The sequence below is a fragment of the Phyllobates terribilis genome, unplaced genomic scaffold (assembly GCF_046119375.1).
Source record: "Phyllobates terribilis strain yellow unplaced genomic scaffold, ASM4611937v1 Scaffold_7__3_contigs__length_470593459, whole genome shotgun sequence".
Classification (NCBI taxonomy): Eukaryota; Metazoa; Chordata; class Amphibia; order Anura; family Dendrobatidae; genus Phyllobates; species Phyllobates terribilis.
Genome location: NW_027362767.1, coordinates 413,780,074 through 413,793,594, shown reverse-complemented (window position 1 = coordinate 413,793,594; position 13,521 = coordinate 413,780,074). Strand labels below are relative to the sequence as shown.

Genomic DNA, 13,521 nt, shown 5'->3' with positions numbered 1-13,521 from the left:
GAAGGATCAAATGGTGTATAATTTATCTGTGAAAACTACAGCTGCTTACCAAGGGTTAATCTGCAAGACAAGGACATAACTGCTTGCAAAGGGTTAATCTGCAAGAGGATAACATGGCTGCTTATAAAAGGTAAATCTTTAAGAAAAGATATCATCTGCCCGTAAAGGGTTAATCTGAGTCTCTCACTACATACTGTGCACAGACAGCAACAGGAGGAATTGACAGGATTCAGCTAAATTTCTGTTTCAATCTTCCTCCTTGTGTTGCTCCACAATATACAGGAATCCATCATACATTGACTCTTTATAGCAACATTCAGCAAGACGGAAAAGACATGCATGACAGCAGCGAGTTTACATGCTGCACACATCCAGTCTCTTCCCACGCAGTGGTATATTCCAGCACCGATGCAGGAAGCCTCACACAGCTGTCAAAACAGTGAGACAGTAAAAAGCCCCCAGTTCAGTTTGGCTTTTTAAAGAGGTATTTTCAAGTTATTAATTGCTTTAATTAGCAAAACAGCATGAATATAAGCAAGTAATTGACTTGCTTTTTCTAAATACTGTCATTCTACTGCAATGACAGCCTTTATCTTTCATAGTGTACTGATAGTTTCCATAGAGCTCAGCCATCAGTGTCTGTCCAGTTCCTGGTAGACAATGCCTAGTTGTTACATATCAGGAGAGAAGTTAACTCTTAATATCCCAGCCACCTCCCTCCAGTCCTTTGATTTTCAAACGGTCATTAGCAACTTATCTCCCTTCTCCTCAGTCTCAGCTTCTGAGGAGCTTCTGTTATACGTCTTTAAAAATCACCAACTCCACAGAGCAGGTCTCCTAATCACGACTCTCTGCTCTCCCAGTCTGGAACTGTGTGCTTGATCAAATGCCCTGTTATCTCTATATATAAATATACTGTACACTCCAAAATAAACCACTGAATGTGTTACAGTAGAACTTGTGCTGAGCTTTATAATCCTACAGCTCTGCTGCTTATCATAAATGTCACTCAAGAAGGAGAGCCCGACCTGCCAGAATCCAGGAAGTGAGGAGACTGTAAGGACATTGTAAGGAGACTGCATAGCTCTGAGCTTCTCAAGAGACAAATTGAAAATAACCTTTACAAGAGCCTGAACTATTATCACTAAAGGAGACATGATATTTTAGTTTTCTAAATACATATATTTGAGAACGTTTTTTATTATTTTGGTCTCGTATTACTTCATGAAGTTTTCCATGAGGTGATAGTTACTCTTTAATTGTTCCATCCTTTACAAGTGTGGGAAATCTATTTTTTAATGTATGCAGTTTGTACTGTAAAATGTGGTGACTGAGCAACTTTAATAGAAATACGTCTTTTTCTTACACAAGCATCTATATATTTTTATTCTTCAATAGACAGAGAATTAGTTTTACAGTGAAACTTTATGGAAAAACATGAAGTCTACATCACATGACTGCCATGATCAATCACAACATGGGTATGATAGTTACCTGTTTCATTGAATGGACTAATTAGTAATCTGAGTGTAGTGTGTAAGTGTAATAAATAAATGTGAAAGTGTGAATGGTCTGTATATGTGTGGAGGTGCATTTGACCTATAACATAAGTAGACCTGAGGCCTGTCAACATCCAAGAATTGCAGTATTCTGAAAGTTAATGCAGGTTTGGGCATCAATTGTAGTGGTGGTGGCTTAGAGGCTGAAAGGTGATGTCTATAAAGCGCTGTAAAATTAATGGTACTATATAAGCTAGTAAAGTAAATTAACCACTTTGCACCAGAGCCTGTTTTTGCCTTCGTGACCGGGCCAATTTTTTCAATTCTGACCACTGTCACTTTATGAAGTAATTACTCTGGAACGCTTCAACGTATTCCCCTGATTCTGAGAATGTTTTTTCGTGACATATTGTACTTCATGATAGTGGTAAAATTTCTTCGATATAACTTACGTTTATTTGTGAAAAAATCGGAAATTTGGCGAAAATTTTGAAAATTTTGCAATTTTCTAACTTTGAATTTTCATGCCCTTAAATCAGAGAGATGTGTCACACAAAATAGTTAATAAATAACATTTCCCACATGTCTACTTTACATCAGCACAATTTTGGAACCAAAATTTTTTTTTGTTAGGGAGCTATAAGGGTTAAAAGTTGACCAGCGATTTCTCATTTTTCCAACAAAATTTTCAAAAACATTTTTTTAGGGACCACATCATATTTGAAGTCACTTTGAGGGGTCTTTGTGACAGAAAATACCAAAAAGTGACACCATTCTAAAAACTGCACCCCTCAAGGTGCTCAAAACCACATTCAAGAACTTTATTAACCCTTCAGGTGCTTCACAGGAATTTTTGGAATGTGGAGGAAAAAAATTAACATTTAACTTTTTTCACAAAAATGTTACTTTAGACCCAATTTTTTCTATTTTCACATGGGTAACAGGAAAAAATGGACCCCAAATTTTTTTGTGCAATTTCTCTTGAGCGTGCTGATACCCCATATGTGAGGGAAAACCACTGTTTGGGCGCACTGCAGGGTTCGGAAGGGAAGGAGCGCCATTAGACTTTTTGAATATAAAATTTGTCTGAATAATTAGCAGACGCCATGTTGCGTTTGGAGAGCTCCTGATGTGCCTAAACAGTGGAAACCCCCCACAAGTGACACCATTTTGGAAACTAGACCCCTTAGGGAACTTATCTAGATGTGTGGTGAGCACCTTGAACCCCAAGGTGCTTCACAGAAGTTTATAATATTGAGCTGTAAAAATAAAATTTTCACATTTTTCCCACAAAAACGTTTTTCATCCCTTGATTTTGCATTATCATAAGGGTAATAGGAAAAATTGCACCATGAAATTTGTTGTGCAATTTCTCCTGAACATGCTGATACCCCATATGTGGAGGCAAACCACTGTTTGGGCGCACGGCAGGGTTTGAAAGGGAAGGAGCGCCATTTGACTTTTTGAATGTAAAATTTGTCTGAATAATTAGCGGACGCTATGTTGCGTTTGGAGAGCTTCTGAAGTGCCTAAACAGTGGAAACCCCCCACAAGTGACACCATTTTGGAAACTAGACCCCTTAGGGAACTTATCTAGATGTGTGGTGAGCACCTTGAACCCCAAGGTGCTTCACAGAAGTTTATAATATTGAGCTGTAAAAATAAAATTTTCACATTTTTCCCACAAAAACGTTTTTCATCCCTTAATTTTGCATTATCATAAGGGTAATAGGAAAAATTGCACCATGAAATTTGTTGTGCAATTTCTCCTGAACACGCTGATACCCCATAGGTGGAGGCAAACCACTGTTTGGGCGCACGGCAGGGTTTGAAAGGGAAGGAGCGCCATTTGACTTTTTGAATGTAAAATTTGTCTGAATAATTAGCGGACGCCATGTTGCGTTTGGAGAGCTTCTGAAGTGCCTAAACAGTGGAAACCCCCACAAGTGACACCATTTTAGAAACTAGACCCCTTATGGAACTTATCTAGATGTGTGGTGAGCACCTTGAACCCCAAGGTGCTTCACAGAAGTTTATAATATTGAGCTGTAAAAATAAAATTTTCACATTTTTCCCACAAAAACGTTTTTCATCCCTTAATTTTGCATTATCATAAGGGTAATAGGAAAAATTGCACCATCAAATTTGTTGTGCAATTTCTCCTGAACACACTGATACCCCATATGTGGAGGCAAACCACTGTTTGGGCACACGGCAGGGTTTGAAAGGGAAGGAGCGCCATTTGACTTTTTGAATGTAAAATTTGTTTGAATAATTAGCGGACGCCATGTTGCATTTGGGGAGCCCCTGATGTGCCTAAACAGTGGAAACCCCCCACAAGTGACACCATTTTGGAAACTAGACCCCTTAGGGAACTTATCTAGATGTGTGGTGAGCACCTTGAACCCCATAGTGCTTCACAGAAGATTATAATATTGAGCTGTAAAAATAAAATTTTCTAATTTTTCCCACAAAAACATTTTTCATCCCTTAATTTTGCATTATCATAAGGGTAACAGGATAAATTGCACCATCAAATTTGTTGTTCAATTTCTCCTGAGTACGCCGATACCCCATATGTGGGGGAAAAGCACTGCTTTGGTGTACGGCAGGGTTCGGAAGAGAAAGGAGCGCTATGTTGGCTGGGATAGGTGGCTGACACCATGTCACATTTGAAGAGTCGCTGACATGCCGAAACAGCAGAAACCCTCATAAGTGACCCCATTTTGTAAACTACACCTCTCAAGGAATTCATGTAGGGAAGTAGTGAGTATTTTTTAATTTTTACATTTATACCATTGGGCAGTGAAAAAAGCATAATTATATTTTTACCAGAAAAAAATGTTTTACCCTCAGATTTTACATTTTCACGCAGGGCAATGGGTAAAAATGGTGCCGAAATGTGTCACACAATTTCTTCAAAAAGTGTCAATACCCCATATGTGGCTGTATCGTACCGCTCAGCCATACGGCGAGATCTGGGGGGGACGGAGTGCTATTTGACAATTGGAGAACAAATTATTGTAGAATAGGCATTTGGATTTGGGAGCACAACATTTTCTGAATTTCTTTTGGGGGGCAAGGGCCATTTCGCTTTTCCAGAGCCTTTCTGCTACCAGTAACTTGGAAGTCCCTTATATTTTTAACAGATGACAGACCTGAGTGGGGACTAGCTTTTTTTGAGGACTGAGTTGAAGCTTTCATTGGGAACATTTTATGTAACATTTATCCGGCGCTCTAGGCTGAGCACTTACATCGGGGTTTCCATCTAAATTTCCAAGTGATATAATTCAGATGAAACCCCTGCGGGATCCATTCACTGTAATGAGGCAGCAGAGTTACTCTGGACTCCGTCTGGCCTCTGTTTAGCGGTGTCCTTTTTTTCAGAAGTGCACAAAACGGGCCAACCGCACTTTTATGCACGCCTAAAACAAATGACACCGTGGGATCCCAGGCTAGACGGCGTCCACAGTGGTCTATATCTGCCTCATTACAGGGAATCTTCCGTCATGGGTTCTGGCTGAATCACGTATTTCAGAGATTTACACGGAAACTCTGGTGTAAGTGCTCAGCGCAGAGCGCAGGATAAATGTGAGCAGAGCCTTACTGCGATCTTTCGGAGACATAATAAACAAATCAGTAGCAGGTAAAGAATTGGTTTTATTTATTTTTTACGCCGCTCCTCGTGCGGTATAAGTGATGAGATTACTTTATTCTTCGGGTTGGTGCGATTACAGAGATACCAGATTTATATCGGGTTTTTATGACTGACAGCTGTCACACACTAAAAGACGCTTTTTTTTGCAAAATCTAATTTTTGCATCACCATATTTTGAGAGCTATAATTTTTACATATTTCGGCCGACAGAGTCATGTGGCAGCTTGTTTTTTGCGGGACGAGTTGACATTTTTATTGGTACAATTTTTGGGTACGTGACATTTTTTGATCGCTTTCTAATCCGTTTTTTGGGAGGTAAAATTAACAAAAACCAATTCAGGAATTGTTCTTTGAGGTTTTTTTTAATGCCGTTCTTCGTGTGGTAAAAGTGATCAGGCAGCGTTATTCTTCGGGTCAGTACGTTTACAGCGATACTACACTTACTGTATATTTTTTTATGTTTTGCCGCTTTTACACAATAAAACAAATTTATTGAAAAAAATATTTTTTTTGCATTGCTTTATTCTGAGCACTATAACTTTTTTATTTTTTGACTGATGGAGCTGTGTTGTGGTTTGTTTTTTGCGGAACAAGATGACGTTTTCAGCGGTACCATTTTTTTTTCAATTTTGCTTTTTGATCGCATTTTTTTCCACTTTTTGTTTGGCGATATGATGAAAAAGCATATTTTTTTGCTCCGTTTTTTATTTATTTTTATTACGGTGTGCACAGAAGGAGTTAATTAGTGTGACAGTTTTATAGCTCGGGTTGTTTTGGACGTGGCGATACCAAATATGTGTTCTTTTTTTGGTTTTGTAAAAATATACGGATTTATTGGTTTAATATTTTATTTATTTATTTTTATTTATTTTGTGATTTTTTTTAACAGTTTAAAAACTTTTTTTTTTACTTTTTTTTACATTTTTACTTAGTCCCTGTATGGGACATTAATTTTTATTTTTCTGATCACTGATCTCATGTAATGTAATAGACATATATTACATTACATTACATGAGATCTTCCCTGTTTCAGGCAGAGTCTCCTGTCTGGCTCAGCTTGCAGGCTGAGCCAGACAGGACACCATATATGGCAGAGCTGGAGGCGGTCATGTGACCTCCAGCTGCCATAGCAACCCCAGGTCCTGAAAGGAATCGGAGGTCTTCGGAGGTAAGTAAGACGACCCCCTCTCCTCCTGCTGTCTCCTATATGCCGCGATCACTATAGATCGCAGCATATAGAAGACAGCAAAGGGTTAACATCACTGGGACCTGATCCAATCAGGTCCCGATGATGTTCCCTGTCAGAGCTAACGCTCTGCACCGGAATCGCAGCGCTTGCAGGACCCTGGGGGTCCTGAGCGCTGCGAGACCACCCACCGTTTTTAAACGTCCGCCCTGCACAGAGCCCAGGCAGCGCGGAAGTTTATGTACAGTGGGCGGTCGGGAACCGGTTAATAAATAAAGTTGATTGCCAATTAAAGACCTTGCCGTGGACTGGATGAATGGCCTGTGCTTGTCACCAGAGCAAATTGTGAGCTTCTTAAGGGGGTTGTCCAGGCTTAGAGTTCAAGTCTGTAGTCATTTCATGTAACTGCAGACTTGTGAAACCTTGCACATTGTCAGGATTCTCTGGTGCCAGCGCTGGGAGCGGACGGGCACGTTACCACAAGTATACGATACATGTGTACAAGTGCTGATGTGCCGACTAGACATGTGTGGCCATTACAAGTGAATTGAGCGAGGTCAGACTTGTCTAGTTAGAATGTGGATGGAAGTATGCAAATCTCATACTTACGGTCACATGACTGTCTGCTCCTGGAGCCGGCACTGGTGAATCCTGACAATGCACACTGTGCGCACTGTGGGGATTCACAAGTCTGCAGTCACATACAGAACATACAGTGTGAGATGTCGGTGAGGCAAATTTGCCAGTCGAGGGGCCCCCCTTTTGCGACATCTTCTGTGCAGCTAAATAACATACTTCCGTGTGGTATGAAGGACTAAATGGATCAAAACATAATTTTCAGTCCTTTAATTTTGAATTGTAAAAATGTCCATTACTTTCTTTTTATATAATATATCAACAAAGTGCCCCATAATGACATACTCAGATATAGACAAGAGTATCGATACTCACATCTTAATTAGTGAATTCCATTTTTTCATTCAGCCCCATTACCCCCGGTTTATAACATCCAGTCCCATCGCTTCTGGTGTATAACATCCGGCCTCTCACCATGCCATCTGCCTTTACTGACATGTCCCTTTAGTGATATTTATTCCATATCCTTTATGGAATAAAGAACAATTTTTTTTTACCAAGAATTTGCTGTTTTGGTGGCTCAGCTTTTCTAAACTTCTGTATTGCTTTTGGACCTGGTGGGAGGCCCTGTCGATTTCAGCACAACTGGTCAATGGTGCATATGAATTTAACATTGGACCGAATGCCAGGAGAATGTTACCTGCCTGCGAACAGTTTGGGGAAGGCCCTTTTCTGCTCCTTATGACTGTGCCCAGTGCAAAAGCTCCATACAGACATGGAAGAGAGAGTTTGGTGAGAAGGACATGAGCGGCTGCACAGAGCCCGGACCTCAGCCCCATCCAACAACTATAGTGCAGATTGTGAGCCAGGCCTCTACCCAATATCGGTGTTTGACTTCAAACTTCTGGATGAAATGAAATTCCCGCAGAGTCCACCGAAATGTTTTAGAAATTCTTTGCAGAAGAGCGGGAGGTTATATCTGCAGAAGGGCCGACTCCATATTAATATGTATGAATATAGAATCAGAGATCAGAAAAGCTCCTGTAGGGAAATGTGGAGGGGGCACATATTTTTGTCCATATTGTATCTTAATTTTAGGATATCCAGTGATCAATTGTAATCTGTTGGTAAACCTGGCAACAAAAGTAGAATTCGCCCACAGAGCCACCAAATGAGGTATTACACCATTTCTGTTGGAATAAATGACCGGTCAGTGTAATATACGAGGGACGTGCCAGGTCCTCCAGAGTGGAATATGGCCATTGTAGCCACTCTCTACTCTGGTTAATAGATGAGGTTCAAGAATGTTGGACCCCACTGTAAACTCTAGATTACTTTTAGTGGACTACTGATCCTGAATAGTTTGTAGGTTTTTATACTGGATTTAAAATGTAACAAAAGAGAAAAAAATGGATCTCATGTGAGTACAGTCTTGTCCCATCATTTAATAAATCATATAAGTATAAAGTTTGACATGTACTAAAATATTGGAAGTGATCCTCAATCATGTGCTCGCTGTCATTACACCCGTGTATGTGAGCGATGACAATAATGACATCTACTAATGAGTAAATGTATTCCATCTGCCCAATTCAGCAGCCTGGGGACCTCATTAACTTTAGTAACTAGTATATACACAGTATATATATTTGTATGCTATCTGCACTAACTTGATTGAAAGAGAACTAGCTGTCAAGGGCATCTCCCGTCTCTTAATCTCTTGTCTTTTCTTGGGTTTCTTTGACCTCTCACATAGTAAGTGACACCTCTCAGAATTGGGGTATCTACTGCCTATTAAAGCTTTATATATGAGAGTATCAAAATTCATTTTCAAATGCTTTTTATGTATTTTCGTCCCTTTAATTGCAAACAGATCAGTGCGGGTCCGAGTCTTGAGACCTCCACTGATCATTCAAAAAAAAAACTTGCGCGCACGTTTCAGCAGGAACTGTGAGTTGTGTCTCCTAAGCTGCCAACTTCTCATGGTTTCTTGAGCAACAAGGACACGAACCCCCAGTAGATTAATTTATGGGGACAAAAAAATAGAAAACATTTTTGTGAATGTTTATTTACTCTCAAAGGAAAGATGGTAGAAACAGTAGGTGATGATGGAGATGAAACATAGAAAAAATGTATAGAAGATCATGTACAGCAGGTCTTCTGCACAGTGGTTCTACCTAGTCATAATGGTCTTACAGATACACAAATGTAAAACTGATGCCTATATTATCCCATACTGGGGAGGCAGGTCGCCTTTTAAACAAACTTTCCTGTTCTTCAAGTTTACATTAGATTTATAGCAATGTGGAATTTCTTTAGTGTTGCCAATGTGTCCACTATGGTTTAGAAAGATATGAAAGCTTTGTCTTACTTGATGGTAATGACCTTTCAGGTCAGTACTGTCATTATGTTGACTTGAGCTCTACATTACATTGGGATGACCCTAATGGGAGCATTTCCTTTAATTTTGGGTAGGGACATGAGAAACGTACAGTAATGGATTATAGCTAATGCAAATGGGGTAATGGCCTTCAGTCCGCCACTTAGGAGCCCAAAGGGATGGGGTCATCTACCCAAGTTTAAAAATCAGTCAAGCAACTGAGCATTAGTAGTTAAAAAGGTTTATTAACTTACAATATAATGCTGAAATATATTGTATTCCTGTTTCATGAAACTGCTAGCCAGGGCCATCAAGAATTTTTCCTTGGTTTGACCATTCTCAGGAACAGGGTGCAACTCACACAAAATCCAGCTTTACACTGTGATTGTGTTTAACAGGTTAGTGATATGGAGGGCATAAATAATAAAACTTCACATTTTTAAGCTGCCATCATATTTTTGATGTAAAATTGGAAGCAGGGCTTATTACTGTATGTGCATTTAATAATTACTGTAATTTTTCTTGAAAGATTGGCTTTTATGCCCACTTGGTAAACAGGACATTGGGCACACTGCTATATCGGCATTCCCTAAAGCCAAGGGGTGGACACAGACAGAAGAGGACCTCATGCAAGAACAATATATGGGCCCTTTCGCAATCCAATAGCTCATCATAATGCACAATTCCACCTGTAGAATTGGCCCCTGACTGCTTGGGCACAGGTTGCAAGAAATTGTATGTCCGTCTTTGCACAGACCTGTTGTATTGGGCCCAGCTCCATCACTATACGGGGTATTATTATTATTTTGGTTTCTCCTCTACACTTACTTTTCTTACCTTGGTCCGACAGTGATATTCATTCATTCTGCTATCTTGCTTTAATGGTTATGACTAAACTTACTCCTTATAGTTACTGAGACACAAAGCAGCTGCTATAGGTTGTGTTTGTCTTTTAAAAATACGTGATGGTACATGATAATGGCTTCAACAACCACAATAGACTGACAAGACACCTACACAATCTTGAAACCTAGCCGAAAAAAAATGAACTAGAGAATAAGTTGGTATGCATGCAAAATAGGAGCATGTTCACACTGGCCATTAAACAGACAAAACCTAAGACAGAGACAAAATGAACATATACCCTGCTGTAAGTAAATAAGTAAAAGCAATAGTGCACATGAATAGCGTAGGGTGGGACCATCTCTGTTGTGGTACACCTTGACGTTGGTGGGATGGTTTTTACGCTTTTTCTTAATCAAAAACGGTGTTTGCTAAGTACCCAATGTTATTTATATGCACTATTACTTTTACTTATTTACTTACAGCAGGGTATATGTTCATTTTGTTTCTGTCTTGGGTTTTGTCTGTTTAATGGCCAGTGTGAACATGCACCTATATTTTGCATGCATACCAACTTATACTCCAGTTGATTTTTTTCGGTCACGTTTCAGATTTCTCCATTTAGTGCAGGGAATGATGTGGCCTCCCTTTCTTTGAGCTGGACATGATGTTTATATAGCTTCCCATTTGCTCGGTATCCATTTGGGACCCAGTCCTGCTCTGCCCTTATTCACATTGACGTCACTTCAACACATGGTACGGTTTTAAAACTAGAGATTACAACCATCCCTATTGTGGTACACCTTGATGCTGGTGGAATGGCTTTTGCGCTTTTTTTGATCAAAAACTGTGTGTTACTATGTACCCTACATTATATATATGCACTATTGCTTTTAATTATTTACTTACAGCAGGGAATATGTTCATTTTGTTTTGTCTTGGGTTATGCCAATCTTGACACATTTAGCTCTGAAATTCCCGTCTTTGGCAATATCACCGATGCCTTCACCATATGATCATCTATGGTCGAATCATAACTGAGTTCCTTATCTGTATGTATAGTAGATTACATTGTGTAGATTAATATTTATTCTCATGCTACCTTAGACTGACTAATAACTGATCTACTCATAATAGGTTCTTTTTGGGTTTTAGAAATTTGCCCTTCAGATGTACAAGAATAAGACCATCATTGAATATTTTATCCTGATAGGATTCTCGGATACCCCAAAGCTACAAATCATGGTCTTCATTGTAGTTCTGATTGTCTATCTAATCATTTTTGGAGGAAACGTGATGATTCTGATACTAATCTGCTTGGAACGTCATCTCCACACTCCCATGTACTTCCTATTGGCCAACCTGTCCATTATTGATGTCTTTTTCACCACCGCCATGCTACATAAGATCTTCACCAGTTTTATGACAGGGGATAAAACAGTTTCATTCCATGGGTGCATGACACAAACCTTCATGGATGGATCCTTCACAATTCATGAGTTGTACATACTGACTGCCATGAGCTATGATCGTTATGTGGCCATTTGTATACCGTTGAGGTACCAATTGGTTATGAATCAGAAGACATGTATTGCATTGGCTTCTCTGTGCTGGGTCTTAGGCTTTCTTTTCGTAAGTCCTCTAGCTTGGTTATTATCAAGCTTCTCATGTTATTCCTCCATTGAAATCAACCACTTCCTCTGTGACATCATCCTTCTAATGAAGATGACTTGCAGTGATACCTCTGTATTGGATATGTTACTCTTCATTGAAGGATGGTTTGTTTTCACTATTTTCCCATTTCTTCTCACGTTTGTGCCCTATATTTTTATAATAATTGCAATCATGAAGATCCGTACCACCACGGGCAGATCTAAGGCCTTCTACACATGCTCCTCACACCTCACTATTGTCATCCTTCTCTATACAATTAATATTATCCAATATTTGGTGCCAAGCAATATAAACTACCAAAAACTATATATGTTGATCAACACTGTTGTAGTTCCTCTGATCAATCCACTGATCTACAGCTTGAAAAATGAAGACATAAAAAATGTTCTAAGGAGAAGAAGGACGTCTTGTTGTAATATATTTATTTAAGGGATTTGGTCTTGAATGCATGCTGATGTTACAAAATGCATAGGATTACATTTTTTTTTACAAATCTAAATAGAAAACATTAAAACTCAAAGCTACTTTAAAAATCATATTGTTAAAAGTTCAAAAAGAGTTCAGGGAAATAAAAAAAGCAAAACATTAACGTTGATCAATGTAAAGTATCAGGACCTAGGCTGCAGTAACAGGATTACTACACATAGGTTTAAGACTTGTCTTGTATTTGCCAAAATAATAATTAAATGACCCCAAAGAATTTTGGGATAATGTTCTGTGGATTAATGCGTTAAAAAGGTGGAACATTTTAGAAGTGATCTATTCCGTTACATCGGGCATAAAGCTAACACTGTATTCCACCATAAGTCAAACTGCTATGCACTGTCTCTGCTTACCAGGGCTTTATCACCTTCCCCTATGGCAGCTACCCTCTACTGTGCTCCACACCAGGTTTTAAAAGTGGCTCAACATGCTCCCATGTGATTGTCTGCCTAGGTCTATATAAGGCCCACCAAGAAAGATACCTGTGGATTAGTAATAAGACTCTTTGTTCTGTTTCTTTCTCTGTGAACCATTACCTACTCCTGGTCTGCCTCTGTGTCCTGTATGCCCTCGGCCTCCAGTGCTTCAGGTCCTCACTCCATACGCGCCTTCCTGCTGTTGCAACAACACCCGGGATCCGTGTGCCCACCGAGACCTGGTCTTAGAGAATCCTCTTCACGAGAGCTGAGAAAAATGCATATAATATGATAACACAATCTAGATGTTGGTGGTGATGGTTTGGGGCTGCTTTGCTTCTGCAGGACTAAGATGACTCATTGTGTTAGGCATCAGTCTGGTGCTGGATTTGAAATGGGTCCAGGACCTTCTGTGGTCTCTCATTTCAGTCCAGCCAGGGCTGATGATGCTCAGCATCACCGTCAGCCTCAACGCCTAGCAGGTCCGTGAGCACTGTTTATCTCCCAGGTTGTTGTGCCTAGCAATGTTAAGCCTGGGTTGCAGAAGGAGACAGGGCTTGTGGAATCTAAGTCCAGGATTTGCCGAACTGAGCATGTCCGTGACCTGGCGGATCATGATTGGTGGGTTGGCACCCACCTGACCCGGTGACCTGGCATCGCCTGATTGGTCAACGGGTAATGTCACCAGTGGCGCGTCGGTGGGCAGGGCTTAGTCTTTAAAAGGCCCACCCACAAACATGGCGACGCGCTCAGATCATTTTGCAAGTGTTGCCGTTGTGTGGACAAGTGTATTCCACGTGCTCTCT

At 40.0% G+C, this 13,521-nt stretch overlaps 1 protein-coding gene across 1 annotated transcript; it reads left to right on the top strand.

Annotated features, from left to right (window-relative positions):
* The first annotated feature begins 11,312 nt into the window (after positions 1–11,312).
* LOC141155567 (olfactory receptor 2AP1-like) lies at positions 11,313–12,245 on the top strand. The gene has a single exon (XM_073642436.1). It carries the CDS (start codon positions 11,313–11,315, stop codon positions 12,243–12,245), a length of 933 nt encoding a protein of 310 aa, XP_073498537.1.
* The last annotated feature ends 1,276 nt before the right edge of the window (positions 12,246–13,521 follow it).